The 22,131-nt window shown below is 42.3% G+C and overlaps 1 protein-coding gene across 6 annotated transcripts in view; it reads left to right on the plus strand.

The window, feature by feature from the left end:
* CSMD2 (CUB and Sushi multiple domains 2) overlaps positions 1-22,131 on the plus strand; it is a 601,873-nt gene that overhangs the window by 503,379 nt on the left and 76,363 nt on the right. For all 6 annotated transcript variants that reach the window (XM_032302441.1, XM_032302440.1, XM_032302436.1 and 3 more), the window contains exons 42-47: positions 909-1,097; positions 3,568-3,745; positions 5,122-5,267; positions 12,549-12,629; positions 13,097-13,210; positions 19,573-19,761. In XM_032302441.1, coding sequence (XP_032158332.1) covers positions 909-1,097; positions 3,568-3,745; positions 5,122-5,267; positions 12,549-12,629; positions 13,097-13,210; positions 19,573-19,761 — 897 coding nt within the window. The remainder of the gene's footprint in view (positions 1-908; positions 1,098-3,567; positions 3,746-5,121; positions 5,268-12,548; positions 12,630-13,096; positions 13,211-19,572; positions 19,762-22,131) is intronic.

The raw sequence follows: 22,131 nt of genomic DNA on the forward strand, positions 1-22,131 counted from the left end.
GCATCCACTTCCATGGAGCGTTCATTTGATCTCAACTCCCACTGAGAATTTCCACTCTCGGAATGCTCCGTCTACCCCACTGCCAATTTCCTGTGTAGGATGGGCCCGACTCTGGCTACACAGCTGTTCTTTTTTCTGTGGATCCGATTAATCAGAGTCTGTGCTCTGTGCACGTGCTCAGCAAACCCCTCGGTGACCTCTCTCTGTCAGACACGTCTCCGGTACTTCCATGAAGGCGTCTCCTTTTTGAGCTGGGCTCACCTATTCTCACGGAAACAGCTTTCTTGCCCTTTAGAGAGGCTTCCTTGTCTTACAGGCACACACATTCTTTTTCATCCATCGATTCCCTCTGGAAAGTTTCTCTCCCAGCCACAGGCTTGGCTTACTCCCACCAAGTTCCTCTGTCTTGAAAGGCTATCATTTCTCAGAGTCAGAAAGACCCCACTCAGGTTCTTCCCTGACTGCTTTCTGTGTCTGTGATCTAGAACCTGGTTGTTATGGTTAAATGAGATGATCCATGTGAAAGAACTGAGGTCACTGCCCAGCCCCAAGCAGGTGCTCAGCGAACAAGGTTCAACATAACCTTGTCTTCCTTGAGCCTCCTTTTCCCACGGAGATAGTAATAACAGGTAACATTTATTGAGCTCTTACTGTGTGCCAGGATTCCGGAAAGAGCTATGCATATATTGGCCCACTTAATTCTCCCAGTAACAATTTTCTAAATAAGAAACCTGAGGCATAGAAATGTTAAATGTCTAGCCCAGAGCCAACAACTGGTAAATGACAAGGGTTCATCTGAGTCCAAGTCTTGGTGCTTCACACTATGTGGACTCTGATGCTTCTATAGTCTGATTGAGGAGAAAATGTCCAGAGAGAATAAAGTGACCTTCTCTCCTGATCTCTTCCAGCCTATGAACTTCAAGAGTGCCCAGACCCAGAGCCCTTTGCCAATGGCATTGTGAGGGGAGCTGGCTATAATGTTGGACAATCAGTGACCTTTGAGTGCCTCCCAGGATATCAACTGACTGGCCACCCTGTCCTCACATGTCAACATGGCACCAACCGGAACTGGGACCACCCTCTACCCAGGTGTGAAGGTATGTCCCTCCCTTATCCCTGGTGATTCTTCCTAAGGAGACTGATTCAGAGTACTCCCATGCTCCCTGGAATCACCCATGCCGGGGAGTCTAGGCAAACCTTGTCCATCCTGTTTTCATATGGAAGGGACCCACCCTATCCAGGGAAAGAGTCCTGGGGACAGACCTCTGGGCCCAAGCTGGGGAGAACCTGGAGGAGAAGTTGGCCACAGCCAAGGGAATACCTACTCAGCCCTTGGAAAGAGCCAACCCATCAGAAGAGAAGACGCTGTAATCTTAATCTCTTTCCTGAGATCTGCACCTGTATATCCAATACTTACTAAAGAGCTTCACTTATCCAGAGACATCTAAATCCTAATATACTCAAAATTAAAGTCATCATCTTTGCACATGGGAAGTCCTCATTAGTGAAGGGCACCTCTAGTCACCTGGTAACTCGGCCCTTATTTGGCACCCCTCCTTCTTGCCTATCTGATTTAATCACCGAGTCTTGATAATTCTACATCCTGATTACCTTTCAGATGCAACCACTTCTCTCCATCCACTGCCTCTGCCTTTATCCCCACCACCACTTGGACAAGGCTCCTCGCCGGTCTCCCAGCTTTTGGTCATGCGCTACTCAATCCATTTTTCCCAGCGTAGGCTGTGTGAGACTTTAAGCCATCAACACACTCCAGACCCTCCCCTGCTCAGATGCCAGCAAGGCATCCCCACTTCCCTTGGGGCAAATTCCATACCCCCTTCGTGTAGCGCTCCATGTCCCTCCGGGCCTGCATACCTCCGGGTATTCTCCACTCCATAGATTTTTAGGTCCAGCTAAGCTGAAGTGCTTTAGCTGTCCCAGGGCACCATGTTCTCTTGCGTCTAGTTCTTAGCACACACTGTCCCTCCCTTATGGAACATCGCTCTTCTCTCTTGCCTTGTCTACTTAGCCTTGTCTAAATGGGACCAACACCAAGAATCCTTCCCTACCCTCAAAAGACCAGGTGAGGGGCTCCCCCGTCGCTCCTGTGGCATTCCATGTTGACAACAAGTCCCCCCTGCTCTGGCATCTATGGAGGCCAGTTGACTTACCTGTATCCCAGTGAGTGGGCTGTGAACAAAACCACGTGCCTTGGTACCCTTGCTCCCCTTGGTCTCCCCAGGCTGTGCCTGACCCTGACACAGAGTGGATATTCAGTATTTGTAGGAGGGATGGTGTGTCCCTGCAGACCCCTCTCAGGATGCATATGCATTCGTGGGAACCCTACCTTCTGCCTGGAGGCATTTGGATTCTTTCTCTTCACTCTGGTCTGCCACCCATCCAGATGACTGCTTGTTGCCTGTGCCCGCCAAATGCACTCATTATTCTGGACCGGAGTTGGTTTTTTGTTTGTTTATTTGTTTGTCCTTTTTTTCCCCTCCCTGATGACTAAATTGTAACATTATGGAGACTTCAAGGCCTCTCCATCCCCTTACCCAAAGCCTAGATCAGAGTGAGCCTAAAATTGGGTGTCACTTTTGGGGGACAGAGAAATAGGGAGAGAGGATAAGATCTAGGCCACAAATGCCTTCTTTGTGAGCTAAATGCCAGGCTGGACATTTTACATGCATCAGTTCACCTAACGGCCCCCCACAGTTCTCAAGGGGGATGCTCTTAGTTCCATTTTACAGGTGCAGGAAGAGAATAAACTCTTGTCTAAGGTCATCTAGTTAATAAATGGTTTAGCCGTGATTTGAACCCAACCTTAGCTTCATCACCAGAATCCTTATCTCTTAGGTCAATACCAAAGGTACCAGTCTGGGCACCTGGGTGGCTCAGTTGGTTAAACATCTGCCTTCAGCTCAGGTCATGATCCCAAGGTCCTGGGATCGAGTCCCGCATCAGGCTCCCTGCTCAGTGGGGAATCTGCTTCTTCCTCTCCCTCTCCCTCTCCTCCCCACTGCTTGTGTGCTCTCTCTCATGTGCTCTTGTTCTTGGTCAAATAAATAAAAAATTTCTTTAAAATCTTTTTTAAAAAAAGAAAGTTAAAAAAAAATTACCACGCTAAAAATCTTAGAGCAAATAAAATGAGAGAAAAAAATAGTTTCATAATTTCATAGCTTATCCCAGCAATAGTACTATAGCCCTGACTGTGATATTTGTCCTCCACCCCATTCCTAGGAAGGGTGAGAGGAGAGCTTTAGTGCATCCTTCCTTCTGGGCAGGTCTCATCCACAGGAAGAATAGGGGGGCCAGGGGGTTGAGGCTGGCCAGCAGAGTCACCTGCACTGAAGATCAGGGGCCAGATGGGGAGTGTGCTGGGTCTGGTGCAGGAAACTAATGGACAGTCATCAGCCCCATCGCCTCTCCCGATCCCGCCTGACCTCCTCGGACAGGGTAATTTGTCCTGGGCGCTGGCACTTCATAAGGGAGTCATAAGGGAATTTTTTCTGGGGTGGGGGGGTCAATCTCCCACACTCATCTGTGTTTGTGTCCCCTCCCTGGCAGTCCCCTGTGGCGGGAATATCACCTCTTCCAATGGCACTGTGTACTCCCCTGGCTTCCCCAGTCCATACTCCAGCTCCCAGGACTGTGTCTGGCTGATCACCGTGCCCATTGGTCATGGCATCCGCCTCAACCTCAGCCTGCTGCAGACAGAGCCCTCTGGAGACTTCATCACCGTCTGGTAGGGCCAGCTGCCACATCGACAGCCAATTAGGGGCATTAGCTGGGTTCTAAACTGGGTTATTCAGTTTTTTGTCAGAAAACCAAGAGCTGAATGGTTGTAAATGGTGGTCAGCTTCCTGACTTTTGAATAAACATAGTAAATGAAGGCTCAGTTTCAATTACCCTCTGTGGCTCCTTGAAGGGAGAGGGATGGGAGGACAGTAGTCCAACCCGGAGTGCTACTAGGGGTCAGAGCACCAGTGGGTGGGTATGTGAATAGGAATGGTTGTAGATATAAACTTTTCTCATTTTTTCAAGAGTCCAAACCAAAATTCTACATTTACCTAAGATAAGCTACCCAGACTAATGAAAGAGTTTTGGGGTAGAATTCTGTGAAGTCCCACTGGTCATCTCATGCTGAACCAGTATTGTCCAACACAATGTTGTGCAGTAATAGAAACAAATTGCTGTCCAGTACAGTAGCCCGTGGCTACAAGTGGCCACTGAGTGCTTAAATGTGACGGGAGGGACTGAGGAACTGGTTTTTAAACTTTATTTAATTTTAATTCAGGTAAAGAGCCACATGGGGCCTAGTGGTTACCAACTGACAGTTCTGCTCTGAGTGATAGAGTATCTTGGGTGACTTTACAATGGGAGTATGAATTACGAGTCAGTAAGTGTAGTCTCCTAAACAGCTCCTCCCAAACCACTGAATCTTTGGACAAATGTATAATTAAAGGATTCTTTTGTTTAGGGGTTACTGCCATTCTAGGAATCAGCAGGGGATAGTGGGCATCTTTTCCCAAAATTCCAAGGGCTGAATAAGTTTAATCAGACTATCCTGGGTTAATTTCTAGTTTCCTTTACAAGACTGTAATTAAAAACAGATAGAAGGGACTAGATACATCTCCAGGAAAGAAAGCCTTTGCCTAGAAAGGCAACCTGGGTATGTCTCTGTTTGGAGACAAGGAAGTGGGGCTGGCCTGGATAGCAGCATGAGCTTCCTGCCCGTCTTCCTCAGCCCCATCCTACTGCTGCTCAGACTGAGAGAACCTGCCCAGTGGCTCCTGCTTCTCAGCTGAGACTGTTACCCCCGGGAGCCCATTACAGAAGCTGGTGAAGAATCAGGTGAACGAGGAGTCAGTGTGTACTTTGCCAACTCTGTCAGCTCTGTTGGCAGACTGAGTTGGGAGAGAACAGAGGGAGGTGCACAGGGCATTGGAGAAAGACAGTGTTGGGACAAGAAGAGTCACAGTCTCCCGCTCCAGGCCTTTGTTAAGGCCCCTATTGGTAGAGGCAAAGCAGGCAGCTCTGGTGACTTATGACTGATGGTAAAGGCAAAGCAGGCAGCTATGGTGACCTGTGACATACCAGAACCTTCTTTCCTACCTGCAGGGATGGGGCACAGCAGACAGCTCCACAGCTTGGAGTCTTCAGCCGGAGCTTGGCCAAGAAAACATTGCACAGCTCATCCAACCAGATTCTGCTCAGGTTCCACCGTGATGCAGCCATGGGTGGGATCTTCGCCATAGCCTTCTCTGGTCAGTAGGGAATCCTGACAAGGGAGGGAAGCACTGTACTCTCAAATCAGGGCCATGCTTGATCCCTGGTTCAACCATTCCCAGTTGTGTGATTCTGAATGAGTGACATAGCTTCTCAGCCTCAGTGTCCTCAGAATTATAAGAGTTAAATGTGTTAACCTATGCAACATCCCCCAACACAAACCTCCATACATGTAAATTTTCCTCCTCTTCCACACTGGAAGAGAGGCACATGGCACTGATCCTTGGTGCCCAGTCCAAGCTTAGAGGCAAGAGGATAAGGCTTCTCATTCTATTCTTTCACATCAACCTACTGGTTACCCACTTACTTGGGTTCTCCAGCTTGTCCTGCAGCACCTTCTAGAGGGTTGTCCCACTCCAAAGGAATCCAGGGCCTCTGTTGACCTCACAGGAAGTACTGTGCCCAAGTGAATTTTTGGAGAATTGAAGCAGGAGGAGCATGAACAATTCAGGGTGGATTTGTCCTTATCAACAGCCAATTTTCTTCTAAGAGTCCAAAGTTACAGATCTGGATACTTTTACATTTTTGTTACAGTAGGAGCAGGATTGAAAAACTTAAAGTTCTCTGTGGGCTTGTGCTCATCTTTAGAATAATCCTCCTATTAGAGTTTGCAGAGCATTACATATATTTGAGCTGGAATTGGGAAAGCTTGACTTTATTCCTGGATCCATCTTACAAACACTGGATTTTACCACATTTTAAAATTTTTGCCAATATGGTAGATATACGAAATAGCATCTCACTCTTTTTTTTTTTCAGTGTTCCAGAATTAATTGTTTATGCACCACAACCAGGGCTCCATGCAATACGTGCCCTCCTTAATACCCACCACCAGGCTCACCCAACCTCCTACCCTCCTCCCCTCCAAAACCCTCAGTTTGTTTCTTAGAGTCCACAGTCCCTCATGGTTTGTCTCCCTCTCCAATTTCCCCCAACTCCCTTCTCCTCTCCATCTCCCCATGTCCTCCATGTTATTCCTTACGCTGCACAAATAAGCGAAACCATATGATAATTGACTCTCTCTGCTTGACTTATTTCATTCAGCATAATCTCTTCCAGTCCCGTCCATGCTGATACAAAAGTTGGGTATTCATCTCTTCTGACGGAGGCATAATACTCCATAGTATATATGGACCATATCTTCTTTATCCATTTGTCCATTGAAAGGCATCTTGGCTCTTTCCACAGTTTGGTGACTGTGTCCATTGCTGCTATGAACATTGGGGTAGAGATGGCCCTTCTTTTCACTACATCAGTATCTTTGGGTGTTGGTGGGAATGCAAGTTGGTACAGGCACTTTGGAAAACAGTATGGAGATTCCTTAAGAAATTAAAAATAGAGCTACCCTATAAACCTGCAATAGCATCTCACTCTTACCATGTTAATGATGAGGTGAGCATCCTTTCATGTCTTCATTGACCATTCATGCTTTCCTGCTCTATGAAATGCCTGCTTCCCATAGAGCTTTCTTCCTCTGAGGAGAGAGAAATAGCAAACAAACAGACAACTGAAATCTTTGCAATTTGTAATAAGTTGCTATGAAGGAAATAAATAAGATGGCAAACAAAAAGGCGGGGAACTCTGCTCATGTAGAATAATTGTGGAAGACCTGTCAAAAGACAATATTTGTAACAAGAACTAAAGAAAAAGAAGAAGGTACATTTGCAGAGAGTGGGGAGTGGGTCTGGGGCGGGGGAAAGAACGTCTGCCTTTCTATAGGCAAACATTATCTTTAAATAAATTTAAGGACTAATAGGTAGAAAAGTACCTTAAGATGAGCTATGAACAAGATTCTGCAGTATTTTTTAATGAGATAATCGGATTTGAATTACAGAGGAAAATGCCCTTGGAAACATGTAGTTTAGGAAATAGAAATAAATTTGGAAAGCATCTGCTTCCAGGATAAAAGTCTAGACTACACAGACTCCAAATAAGAAATAAATAAAAGGAGAGCTGAATGTCTTCCCTTCCCTTCCCTTCCTGAACAATTCAGTCCTGAAGCTGTTAAACTGGATAAAACAAAGTGAGCATAAGAAGAAAGAAGGAGTCCACACTGAAGGCAACATCTGTACAGAGAGAGCTGGCATGGGGTATCAAGGCTCTGAGCAAACTGAGGAAACACCTGAGTAGGGTAGGAGCCCCAGAAGAGTGGGGAGGGCATCCACACAGATGATCCATCAGACTCCAAGATGGGAGAGCAGGGCATTCACATAAGGGAGGAGTGGCAGTAGAGATGGGAACATGGTTCCCTATGGATGACTGATCAAATAAGTGAATAGATTAAGGACAATAGAGGGTAGGTATCTCACCATAAGAGAAGAGGGTTAGAAAAACAATCTGAGGGGTTTGAAGTGGCAGGGGGGTGGGAGGTTGGGGTACCAGGTGGTGGGTATTATAGAGGGCACGGATTGCATGGAGCACTGGGTGTGGTGAAAAAATAATGAATACTGTTATGCTGAAAATAAATAAATTAATATTAAAAAAAAATAAAAAAGAAATGTGGCAAGAGCAAAAGTTAGTATATACCCAGAGAATTGGATTGGAATTGGTGGTATGAGCTTGAGCTATCGTTTTCAGTATGTGCACCTAGATGTAGACTGAGAAATGGGTATAAATGTGGGTGTGTATACATACATGTATTCCTTACCTCTTTCCACAAAGAGGACTTTGAAGCAATGGCTCCTCGATAGCAATAAAGACGTCTAGCTCCAGATACCAGTTTCTAATGCCATCTTCCACTAAAATGGACCAGGACTCCTTAAAGAAAAGGAAACTATAGGAACAAAAATGCAGACAGCACAGAATAAAACAGTGAAACAGTGGCCTATAATGGCTGATGCCAAGCTGGCTGCTGCTTGACAGCACACAAGGAGCCCAGCCCACCAGTTAGTGTGTTAACCAGTACTGGAGTCTGATTAAGCCTCACCCCCAAGGGGAGCAAGGGGAGTGGGGACAAGGTGAAGTGGAGGAGTCCTGAATGTCCCCCCCACCGCCCGCCTTTGAGTTCTTCGGCAATAATATGGTCGATGCAGTATGTGCTCTGGGAGGGGAGGGATTGTCTAGAAGAGACCCAAGGTCATGCACCAAAAGGCTGACAGTGATTGTGCCTAGATGGTGGTGTGACTTGGGGAATTTTCATTTTCTTGTTTTTTAGTATTCTACCTGCTTTCTGCATTGAGCAGAAAGGTATAACTTCTTAAAAATATAATGGCTAATCTACTGCAGTCAAACTAGTAACCACAATATGTTAAAAACTCAGGCTGTGTTTAAGTGCAGATCCCTTTTTACTGATTTTTTTTCCTGATTTTTTTCCTGGAAGTTAAGTGTGTGTTAGAAAATATTTTTTTCAGAATTTGAGAGACTTTTTTTTTTCAGTTTTATTGGGATACAATTGGCATATGGCACTGTGTAAGTCTAGGCATACAACATAATGGCATGACTTATGTATATTGTGAAATAATCACAGCAATAAATTCAGTTAATAGCTATCATCTCATATAGATACCCAAAAATAAGAACTCTTAGGATCTGCTCTCCATTAACAACATTCAAATATGTCAAACAGCAGTGTTACCATCATGTAACACATGATATCCCCAGTACTTATTCATCTCATAACTAGAAGTTTGTACACTTTGATCCTCTTTATCCAATTCCCTACCCAGAAAGTCTACTTTAAAGATAAACATGTGGCTGAGATTGAAAGATATCAAATTTTTTAAAAAGCTTTATAAAAGAAAATATTAAGAATTGGTTAAGCAGGGGGACTCCTCGGTGGCTCAATCAGTTATGCATCTGCCTTCAGTTCAGGTCATGATCCTGGGGTCCTGGGATTGAGCCCTGTGTCAGGCTCTCCCTCTGCCCCTCCCCCAACTCGTGCTCGCTTGCTCTCTCTCTCTCACAAATAAATAAAATCTTAAAAAAGAAAGAAAGAAAGAAAGAAAGAAAGAATTGGCTAAACAGAATAAGCAGAAACTTCATGCATCTACAAATTCAAAGAGTGTCCTAGAAAAATATAAGCAGAGGATAAACTGAAAAAATATTTAACAGGCAGAAGTAAGTCTTTTTTTTTTTTTTTAAGAGAGGGAGGGGGCAGGGGCAAAGGCAGGCTCCATGTCCAGTGCTAGGCCCTACCTCACAACCCTGAGATCAGGACCTGAGCCAAAATCAAAAATCAGATGCTTAACCAACTGACCCACCCAGGTGCTCCCAGAAATCGATCTTAAATATGCACCAGGTTCTTCAAATTTGTAAGAAAAATAGGAGCAAAGGACTAACAGAATGTTAAGAAGAAAAACCTAGTCTATTAATCTATGAAAAAAAATGTTTAACCTAACTTGTTATCAAATGTCAATTTTAAAAAAATGCTACCTTTTTGTTTATCTGAGTTCCATGAGGGCAAGGACTGTCTGTTTTGTTTACTCTTGCATCTTCAGTGCCTAACACAGTGCCTGACCCAGGCTAAGCCCTCCACAATCATTAAATGAGTGGGATGGAAGAATGGTAGCACCCAGTGTCAGAGAAACAGCCACTCTGTTGCTGATATCAGTTACAGCCATTTCCTGGAGAGAAAAATGGAAGCATACATCCAATGCAGCCATGGTCCTCCCTGGTTTATGTTAAGTCATGGTTAAACCTTCGTGGTTACCCCACGAGTGCCTCTTGGTTTTAATACTCACATTTTCTAAAGCTTCTATGTCTCTCAATACATTTTTCAGCCAATATATCTACAGAAAAAAAATGATTTAAATCATCAAAATTTAATACAACATTTTCAACAAAACTATATACAGGAAAAGTCTCAGGTTACTTTCGAACTGCAATTGGTAAAACACTGGGATCCCAGGCAAACATTTAGAATGTGTATCTGTGTTGCTGCTGGTTCTGAGAGGTTGTGATGATGTGATGTTCACTGATGTACAGCCGTGCTGTACCACCCACAGCACCATCCTGGACACGCACCCACATTACCCTTGTTTTCAGGCTAGGGTTTCACGATGTGTCCCGCTGGGAAGGTTCGTGTGGTGCTCTATGGTATGTAAAGTGTATGTGCTAGAATGAACAGAGCCGCTGTTTTGTTACAACAGTAGTCATTCTTGGGTGGTCATGCAGTAATGTTTCAAGTATTGAACTTCCAGCATTATGGTTTGTTGCATACACACACACACACACACACACACACACACACACACACATATCTGGTTATTTTAAACACTTTCTGAGTTTGGGATTATGCACTGTAATTTTTTCCCACTTGAAGTCGTTGTAAATATGCTCCTAGTTAGCATCTTTACACGGAACATCTGATTTCTGGAAGTGGGTCACTGACGTTCAGTAGGAGATGCTTATACTTTTAAAAGGTCATACAATTTAATCATTTCTAGGTTTTTTTTCATATTTCTATTTAAATGCCAGTTAGTTGACCTTCAGTGTAATATTAGTTTCAAGTGTAGAATTTAGTGATACAACACTTCCACATATCACCTGGTGTTCATCACAAGTGCAAGCCTCAATCCCCATCACCTGTTTAACCCACTCCCCCCACCTCCCCTCTGGTAACCATCAGTTTGTTCTTTACACTTAAGAGTCTGTTTCTTGGTTTTACTCTTCCTTTTCTCTATATTCGTTTGTCTTGTTTCTTATATTCAATATATGAGTGAATTCATATGATATTTGCCTTTCTCTTACTGATTTATTTTGCTTAGCATAATACTCTCTACCTCCATCCATGTCATTGCAAATGGCAAGATTTCATTCTTTTTAATGGCTTAGTAATATGGCTGTAGTAATATGGCTGTATTTATTTCATTTATATACACATATATATGTGTGTATATATATGTGTATATAAATGAAATAAATATATATACATATATGTGTGTATGTGTGTGTGTATGTATATACACATATAAACATAAAATACATCACATCTTCTTTATCCATTCATCAGTTGATGAATATTTGGACCATATCCATAACTTGGCTATTGTTGATAATGCTACTATAAACATTGGGTTGCATATATCCTTTCAAATTAGTATTTTTGTATCCTTTGGGTAAATACCTGGTAGTGCACTTTCTAGATCCAAAAATATACAAAGAACTTATAAAACTCAACACCTAAAAAACAAATAAACCTGTTTAAAAATGGGAAGACATGAAAAGACATTTTTCCAAAGAAGACATCCAGCTAACCAGCAGACACATGAAAAGATGCTCAACATCACTCATTATCAGGGAAATACAAGTCAAAAATACAATAAGATACCACCTCAGACCTGTCAGAATGGCTAAAATAGGCAACACAGGAAACCACAGATGTTGGTAAGGACGCAGGGAAAGGGAAACCCTCCTGCACTGTGGATGAGTTTAATTTTCTTCCTACTGTTGTCATAGAAAATCTCATATTTTCTCTCAGGACAGTGTATTACATTTGTAATTTTTTTGAGAGAATGTTTTTTGTGAAAAAGCATAATGGAGTTTGGGGGGACTTTGGAAGTAATCACAGCAGTAGCAATGGCAACAGCCGCTCTCACTTACATAGCACCAACTTCATGCCACGTAGCAAAGGGAAGGCAAGCCGTGAGCCCACGCTGAGCTTTGTCTCAGCAAAACCATCCACAACAGTCCAGTCTCTGCCCAGAAGGGTGGTGTCCAGTGTAGAAAACCCACTGTAGCCGAAGATGTCTGGCCAGTTGTCCGAAGGGAAACCAGCTGGCTTTAGTGGGCACTCACATGAGCTACACTCGGTACTCAGATGCCAAGCAGTGGGAAGAATATGGGATTTGAGAGCAGCCAGACCTAGATTCAAGTCCTATGGCACTCACTTCCTGTGTGACCTTGGCAAAGTAACCAAAGCTTTCTGAATCTCAGCTTTCTCATAAAGAGAGGAAGAACACCTCGCAGAGGGATCAGCCACCATGAGAATTAAAGGTGACAATGCGTGAAAGAGTCTCTTGTAGTAGGTGCTCAGGAAATGCTTCTCTCCCCTTCCCTTCAGTGCTGGTGACTGTCACTAAGCCTCTCCTTTATTGTTGGCGTTACTATATAGCTCCTGGTTTTTGCATCAGAAACAAACAAAGAATGACAGCAGATTTGCTAAATAGTACTTGGCTAAACTTGCCCTGTGTACAGATCAAAAGTCACTTGCATCTGTGTGGGTGAATGAGGAATGAGAAGGTGAAGAATTGAACGAGTGAATGACAACGTGCCCCAAGAATGATGCTCTTACACCAATTTCTCTGCTTCTGTCTTTTCAGCTTATCCACTCACCAAATGCCCTCCTCCCACCATCCTCCCCAATGCCGAAGTCGTCACAGAGAATGAAGAATTCAACATAGGTACCCCTCCCAAACCAGCAAGGACTGGGCAGGCGAAGAGGCGCCGGGTTGGGTTGGGGCTGGCCAGCAAGGTGCATCTCTCCCTCCCATCCGTGGAGAGAAACAGTAGGCCAAGTGCAAGATGGCTGATGTTCTGTCAACTGAGTCTGCTCCAAAAATACAAACAATTCCTTTTAGCCATCACTAGGCAGAGGAGACAGGAAGGCAGTTTTCTTCTGTGATTCAAGTCAGTATGGTTTTGAGAAATGAATCCATGCAGCTCCCTATAAAAAGTTCCTGGAATGTGGAAGCTCAAGGCTGAGCTGTGAGAAGGAGGTAGCAGTTTTTCTGGGTCATTTGATTGGAGTTGACCTGAGCAGAGCACAACCCACTACTGACTGACCTGCCTGGAAATGGGTTTTTAAGTACTAAGGGGTGCCTCGCCCAGACTTTGCCAGCAAATCCCCACATGGGTCTCTCTTTGGCAGGTGACACTGTCCGCTACAGGTGTCTCCCTGGCTTTACCTTAGTTGGGAGTGAAATCCTGACCTGCAGACTTGGAACTTACCTACAGTTTGAAGGACCACCCCCAGTATGTGAAGGTAATTGCACAGAGCCATGCCTTTGTGGGTCTCAAGTTCCTCCAAAATGTATTCTTTATCTTACTCCTCCCTATCTTCCCAGTCCCTGCCCATAAAGTAAGAGGGCATTTGGTGAATGTTTGTTTATATGAATGAATGATTGCTCTAGAGAAATTCTTAGGTCTTACTCTTAAGTGGGGCTACAGATTGCCATATAACCACTTTTATCTCTGTCTTCCTTTTTTCTAACTGGCATTCTGTGGAAATGGCCTACTAATCATTGGAAGGAAGAAGTTCTGGGACCTCAGGGAGAGGTGGGCTTGCACACCAACCTAGTGCTACTGGAGTGCAGAAGTACTCAAGGTCCTATGTGCTGAACTTCACTCCAGTGTGACGCCTTGACAGAAAATGAATTAACTTCACCAAGTGATCCCTACTAAAACCAAAAACAAACTCTCCATTCAAAAGACTTCTGACCTAGGACTAGATATTTAACTGTCCTGTGCCTCAATCGTCTCATCTATAAAATGAAGATTATGATATTATTTATGCCACGGACTTACTGTGAGGAATTAAATGGGTTAATAATGTAAAGCACTTTAGAACTATGCCTGGCACATAGTTACTGCCCAGTGCGGGTTATTATTATTGTTATTAGTAGTATTACTGCTTCTGGTACTAATGCTACCAGCAAATATTCAGCAGTGTGTGGAGAAACGTCAGCTTTTCCACCACTTCTCATAAGGCAAGAGAAGAGAATCCACAATATGGTTCATTAGTGAGAAAGAAAGAAGCCGCAGCCCTAGAATTGGGCTGCCCCAATACACTGAGAAATTCATTATCTCTAAGTTGAGCTGACCTACCCATACACCAAACAACCAGCCCCCCTATAAAAGTGGACTTTAGCTTTGATCCTGCTTCAGAGCTTCCCTGCTTTGTTCCAGCCTTAGTTTCTCATCTCTGGCTTTGTTTCTGTGTCTACATGGCTCCAGCCTTCTTGGCTCTACTCCTATCCTCAACCTCATGCTTTCCTCTGGGACTTGGTGTTATACTTGGCTTCTCAAGATGTGACCCTTCACTGGCTTTGTTATAATATCAGCTTTATTGGGATAAAATTCATGTACCATGCAACTCATCCATTTAAATCACTTCAGTGATTTCTAGTATATTCAGAGCTTTGTAGCCATTTATTAGATTTTTTTGTCACCTCAAAATGAAACACTGTACTGATGAGCAGTCAGCTTCCATTTCTTTCCAGCCCCCTTGCCCCCCCCCCAAAGAATTCTAGACAACCACCAATCTAGTTCATGTCTCATGAAATTGACTATTCTGGATATTTCATGTTAATAAAATACCACAAGAATTTTTTTGTATGCTCAAGAAATAAAAATAAAACCTAATATTGGTAAAGAATGGAAATATCTACCATATTCATTAAGAAAAAGGATGAATACAGGTAGAAGGGTTCAGATGCAAAAAGTAGCAATGAGCTAAGGAATCAGTAAAATAGGGTAGTAAATCTAAGTAAGCAATACTGACCATAGTAGATTTAAAAATATACACACAACTGGACAAATAAATGACACTGAAAGAAAAAAAGAGTAAGTAAGCTCAAGACCCTCACTTGTTGAGGAGAAGGTTTAATATTGATTAACCCACTATGTTAGTTAAATATATAAATTAAAAATAAAGCTTAATTTTATGGATAGTTTTTTAAATTATGGATAGCCATAGTAGGTGTAAGTTCTTTTTCTAATTTTATTTTATTTTATGTTTTAAGTGTTCCAAGATTCATTATTTATGCACCACACCCAGTGCTCCCACCAATACGTGCCCTCCTTAATACCTACCACCAGGCTCACCTAACCCCCCACCTCTTTCCCCTCCAAAACCCTCAGTTTGTTTCTCAGAGTCCACAGTCTCTCATGCTTCATCTCCCCCTCCAATTCCCCCAATTCACTTTTCCTTTCCTTCTCCTAATGTCCTCCATGTTATTCCTTATACTCCACAAGTAAGTGAAACCATATGATAATTGACTTTCTCTGCTTGACTGATTTCACTCAGCATAATCTTCTCCAGTCCCATCCGTGTTGATACAAAGGTTGAATATTCATCCTTTCTGATGGAGGCGTAATATTACATTGTATATATGGACCATATCTTCTTTATCCATTCGTCTGTTGAAGGGCATCTTGGCTTTTTCCACAGTTTGGTGATTGTGGGAATGCAAGTTACTATGCGTAAGTTCTAAAACCATAATCAAAAATAAGGATAAAGAGAACTCAATTAATCCAATAGAAACATTAAAGAAGAGAAAAAATCATGGTAAACCGAAAACACAAAATAAGGTAGAAAAACCAAATGCAAATATATGTGTAACCATAGTAAGTTAACTCAGTAAAACTGCTAATCAAAAAAAAGAGATTTTCAGATTAGTTAAGTAAAAAAATTTAATTGTAGGCTTTCCATAAACTTAGACTTGAATATCTTCATCTGCCTCCCTAAAGACATAGCTAGAAGGGTCACTCATCCCTGGTATGAAAAAAAACTTTGAAAAAGTAGCAAGTACAAACCTCTAAAATATAAGGTAGCAAAAATCCATCAAAAATAAATAACAGTCATAAACTTCTATGTACCTAACAATATAGGTTTGAAATATATAAGGAACATTGACAGAATTTTAGGGAGAAGAAGATAAATTCATAATTACAGTTGGAGATTTTCACACACCTCATCCAATGACACACCAAAAATAAGTAGGTACATATAATATTTGAATGATATAGTTATGTCAGCTGGTAAGTTTTCACTACATAAAAACCATGCCAAAATTTAGAGGTTTTAAATAATAACCACTTATTTCCTACAAAAGACACAGTTTAAATATAAGTACCAGATAGCTTGCAAGAAAAGGGAAGAAAAAGATATATCATGCAAATGGTAAACATAAGAAACATAAAGAAATTTTGGATAATATTGCAAGCAAGGAGTATTATCAGAAATAGATTTTATCATGACAATTGAGTTAATTCCATTATGAAGGATATATATGTTATATGGAGATGATAAAAGAGCTTCAAAATACATGAAGGAAAAATGGACAGAACTAAATATGAAAAAGAAAAGGCAAACTACAGAATAAAAGAAGATATTCATCATACATATATTTGTTTAAAGGACTTGTATCTAGGCTATGTTAAGAAATTTAACAACTCAATAATAAGTCAGTACAATAAAAATATGGACATGTATTGCATGGAGCACTGGGTGTGATGCATAAACAATGAATTCTGGAACACTGAAAAGAAATTTAAAAAATAAATTTTAAAAAATATGGACAAAAGACTTGACTAGACACTTTGTAAAATAAGATATATGAATAGCCAATAAGTATACAAAAAAATGCTAAAGCATCATTAGTCATCAGGAAAATGCAAATTAAAACCCTAATGAAATACTACTACTACACACCCACTAGAATACCTCAAATTTAAGACTGAAAATACCAAGTGTTGACAAGAATGTGGAGCAAGTAGAATTTTTATACATTGCTGGTTGGGATGTAAAATTATACAGTTACTTTGGAAGACTGACTGGTAGTTTCTCTCAAAGTTAAACATACACCTGCCCTACTGCCCAGCAATTACACTCCTTGTTATTTTCCCAAGAGAAATGAAAACCCGTATCCACAAAAGGACTTGTATATGAATTCCATAATAATCCCAAACTGGAAGCAGCCTAAATGTTCATTAATAATAAATAGAATGAATGAAAAACCAGAATGCTGTGATTGCTACAGAGCAATAAAAATAAATGAAGTAGTAATACACAGAACACCATGGATTGAATCTTAGAAACATTATGTTTAGCAAAAGAAACCAGACACAAAAATAACATGTCTGATTCCAATTGCATGAAATTCTAGTACAATAAAAACTAATCTGTTGTTATAGAAATAGTATCAGTGATTTCCTGGATGCTGGGGCAGATCATACTAATTAATTACAGAGGGGCCTGAGAGAACATTCTGGAGTGATGATAATAATCTATCCTGATTACTGCACACCTAAAATCTGTTCATTTATTGTACATAAATTATATCTCAAAAATTTTGAACTTTAAAGAGAAGTTAATGAGTTATAAAACAGAAAAACATCCTTACTGATCAATAAAAAGAAGTACCTGGAACTAAGAGTGGCAAAATAATCTAACCATTAGGTGAGTTAAACAAAGGGAGAAAGCAGTAATATACAAAAATAAGAAAGGGAAAATGGAATATAACCATTGAAGCAAAAGAAAATTTTAAATTATGAGACCATCTTGTACAAACCTATGCCAATAAATTAATGATTTGATACAAAATATTTTCTAGAAAGATGTAATTTAATAAAATGGAGTTCAGTGGATTTCTTTTAATTCTTTAAAAGAAATAGAGAAAGTTATCAGAGGAAACCCCATCAAAGACATCAAGACTGGATGGTTTCATGGGAGAATAAACTTCTAAATAAACTACTAAACCATCAAAGGCCAGACATCTTGAGCACACAGGGAAAGAAAAACTTGTGTCACTAATGCTCAGATCTGATAAAGTTGCGCACAAAAAGGCAAACCTGTGGACCAATCTCATTTGAGAAATCATGCCTGTTTCCCCTCAGTGGGGGAGTTTCAGTTGGGGGAGAGCTTCAAGAGCAGCCCTGGTAACAGCTGGAGGGTACCACGAAGCTTGGGGGGATGTAAATATCACCACACTTCAGGGACCTGGAGGTATCAGTTTTGTAAAATGAGGAGCATTTCAAAATCAAGTCTGTTTTCCTCCATTTGTTTTTCTTCCCCATTTGCAAATAAGAAGGAAGTTCTCTCTGGAGAAGCTAGTTAGTACCTTTCAAAGCTATTCAAAAGGGGCGGGGAGGGGGGTGCCTGACTGTCTCAGTAGAGCATGTGACCCTTGACCTCGGGGTTGTGAGTTTGAACCCCATGTTGGGCATAGAGAGTACTTTAAAAAAAAAACATGTGTGTGTGTTGCAAAGCTACTCAAAGGTGTCCCAGATGCGCTGTGTGAATTTGGGGTCACAGCAAGCACTTTTGCCTGTTAGCCCAGACCCCGTGCTGATTAGCAAGTCCCATTTCTGTGAAGGCAGAAGGTTTGAAGGAAGCAGTGGAGACAGGTGGAGACTGAGTGGCTCAATCTCCTCCCCAGAACAGCCTCATCTCAGATTATGATTCAGGATTGCCCTTGGCTGTGCAGTTCCAGACGCTCTCCTTTGTCAGTGTCCTAGAATCCAGTACATTCGGGAAGCCTGTTAAAGGCACATACACAGCAAAATCCCAATTTCTCCATTTGTAGTGACTGGGACACTTGCCACTGCTGCCCAGGCCATGCCTCTTTCATGCCTGAAGAAGATGATTCAGTCCTCAAAACCTAACTGTGACGTCCGCAGCCCGAACAAAGGGAGGGAGATCATCCTGAAGTTGGCTTCACATAGGAAGTAGTGACAGGTCCCTGTACTGCAGGAGAGAGCACCCCTCTGGCAGCCAGGGTGTGCAGGGCCCCTCAGAACCAGCATCTTCTCTCGCCTCCCTGGTGAGACACAGGAAATCCAATCTAGCCCCTCCAGCAACTCCTTTTCCAAATTCTACATTGACTGTCTTCCTTAAGCTACCATGTTTTCTTAAGTTATCTTAATACTACTAATCAGGCCACAGCCAAGCTCTGCTGGTTCCTTCTGTTCCTGGTATAATTACATCATTATCATTATCATCTCTACAGTTTATGAAGACAATGTGTTGCATGCCATAGATATATTGTTCCCTATAATATTATAGATATTATAATATTAATTTACAATGGTATAATATGTTATATAATGCAATAGCCTTGTAAGGCAGGTGTTACCGTTCTGCATCAGAGGTAGAGATGCCATTGCACAGAGAGGAAATAATTGGTTCAAAACCACACAGCTAGTAAGGGACCAAGGTGGGCTATAAATCCAGATGTGTTTGACTCAAAGCTCCATATACTTACATCTGCCCTATACTCTTTTTGTACACATAAATCCCATTTAATAGAATAACTCTTGGATTTGGGGACACTTTCTCTTGTCTGCCTGTCTGTATTATTGTCAGTTTTACTCCAAAGACCATATCTGAGCTAGGAAGTAATGCCAACTAACTGACCAGGCCTGAATCCCGGCAACATAGTAACACTGACACAGAATCTGAGGTCACTTCATGCCATGGAGCAGTGTAATGATGGGCCTTGGGGTCTTGTTTGAATGTTCTCAAATACTCATGTTCCAGTGGTTGTCTTTTGTACCAGGGAAATGTGTTGGCCCTGGTTCCCTTTCCATCCCATATACCTGATATTTCTCTTTCTTTCTTCCAAGTACACTGCCCAACAAATGAGCTTCTGACAGACTCCACAGGTGTGATCCTGAGTCAGAGCTACCCAGGAAGCTATCCCCAGTTCCAGACCTGCTCCTGGCTGGTGAGAGTGCAACCCGACTACAACATCTCCCTCACAGTGGAGTACTTTCTCAGTGAGAAGCAGTATGATGAGTTTGAGATCTTTGATGGTAAGTCAGTCAAATGTTGAATAGTTGCTTGCTGCAGATGGCAGATTTGCTTCTGAACCCTAGGGATCTGTGCCATTACCTCCCCATTAGAGCTTTCCTAAAGCCCCATGCAACATCTTTCTCTACCACAGAAACCCCAATACCATGGGCTCCAGTGGATTGTATGGCCCATGGGGCAGGGATGCTTTGTTGCCACCTAGTACTGCTACAGAATGCTTTCTTACTCCAGCCCCTACTCAACATTAGCACCTTGCATGTCACCCAATAAATGGATCACAGCAGTATTCCCACATGAAGAGTATGCCACCTCTGAAACTCAAAGGAGTCTACCAAGTATTATGCTTTTGTCTTTGTAGTAGAAGGGAAAAGGCACACTTCCTCTTTAATTTGGACAGAATGTTTCAGGTGTCCTTAAACCACTAGGGAAATTTCACCTGCCTCTTTGTAGGACTTATCTCTTACCCTCTGGAGCCCTGTGTCTTACAAAAGCATCTACACTAATTGTCCCTTCTGGCTCCTCAGAGGCAATTAATACGATCTCCTCCTAGAGAGAGTCAATATGTCATATCCTGCAGGATGTCCAGATGGTCCACATCTTTTCATACTATATTCTGACAGTGAGCAGGAGAATTAACATAGCTCTGGGGCAAGACCATGAATGTATACTGTTGTCTATCTTGTGAATGCAAATTGCTTATGATCCTCCTTTCTGATGGGTCTGGAAAGAGCGTCTTGCTAGATCAATAACTGCATTTCATGCAACCCAGGCAGTGTTAATCTGCTCTAATGAAGATACAACATCTGGCATAGCTACTACAATTGAGGACTACCACTTGGTTAAGTTGGTACTGTGAGATGGACCTGGGCCAGGACTCCATTCATTACCAGCTCCAACCCTCAGACACTTCTAACAGAGGGGCCATGATAGTGTTCTGGGTTCCCAGGTATCAGCATCAGTTCACATTCTGTATCCAAAATCTTTGGAATACCTGAACATTCCTTTTTCTCCAGTATTCAGTTGCCTGAGGAAATAGCAGTAAGTTTTTCTTGGGCAAAGACAATCACTACTATATAAGTTGATGCCATTTTGTTGGGTCCTTTTTCATGGGAACCCTGTTTCTCCTTCAGCCAAAGTGTTCTGGAATGAAATGGAACCTGGCTCAGGTCTCCAAATTGAGTGACAGGTTGCAGCTTTCCATTGGGGTCAGCTTTCCTCACTGTTTTGACTATATGTTCATGATGTTTTGTTCATATATTCATATATCAGGGGGATTTCCATCTATCTTGGCCTTAAGAATATCATGTTCTGTGAGACACCACCATAGATCCTATAGGTTAGACCCTCCCCGCTACCATTCCAACCTTGCTTCCCATTTTAGCAATTACACTAGCCTCACTTAGACTGTTAAGTGCCTCCGCCTGGCTCCTGTATTCTAGAATCTTCTCATCCCCATTAATACTAGGAAGCCCAATTCTGTGACAGTATCTCCTTCCATCAGTTTAGGTGATAGAGGACAGCTGTTACTCAGGTTGTCGATGGTGCTGGTGCTCACCCCCTCCATCAGTGTGTTCCTCGTTGCTTTAGGAACTGGAGTATTCCCCCAGGTCCTTCTGAGGGACACGGTCAGCTAGTGGGCATTTTGGTCTGATGTGATAGACCTATTCTGGCATGCCACTTTTCTGAGCCTTCTGACCCCCTCCTTCACAGTTTGTCACAGTGGCTCCGATGGCTCTATTTTGTTTAATGTGTCCCATTATCTTTGCCAAGCTTCCACAAGCTGTCTTGGCAGATATCAGAACCATCACTCAGGGCTATTTCCAGGGCAATAAATCCTGTTATGGATTATCGAGCTTTACACTCTGCCTTCCTTGTACTAGCCACCTTAAGACACACTCCCAGGCATTAAATGTAGGAAAAAAGAAGAGGGAGGGCTTTCTGGAAGAACCTTGGAAGGGAATATTGAGGAGCTCTTTTATGTATGACATTGAGACATGATGTTTGACTGTAGCTTTTCTCTATGACAAGCACTGAGCTATTTTAAGTGTGCATGTGAGAAGTAGGTGGCAAAGTAGAAGTTCCCAGTTTGCAAACCAGTTCTTACATTAACCAGCTGCTTGATGTTGGTAAGTCCCAAGATGGCAAATAGATTTCATCTTACCTGCCGACTCCTGTAGGTTGGCAGTGACATCCTGGAGCACTGCTTTAGGGCTCCGGAGGAGAGACCACCCAGTGTAGTACCTGGGGATACAAAGAAAGGACAGAAGAACAGACCATTGCACTGACCCTGACTGTCTCAGCCTAGTCTCATTTCTTGAGGAGTAGAAACAAGAGGTGGTTGCATTTGAGGTATCGAATCAAGGCACCTACTC

The sequence above is a fragment of the Mustela erminea genome, chromosome 10 (assembly GCF_009829155.1).
Source record: "Mustela erminea isolate mMusErm1 chromosome 10, mMusErm1.Pri, whole genome shotgun sequence".
In the NCBI taxonomy this organism is placed as follows: Eukaryota; Metazoa; Chordata; class Mammalia; order Carnivora; family Mustelidae; genus Mustela; species Mustela erminea.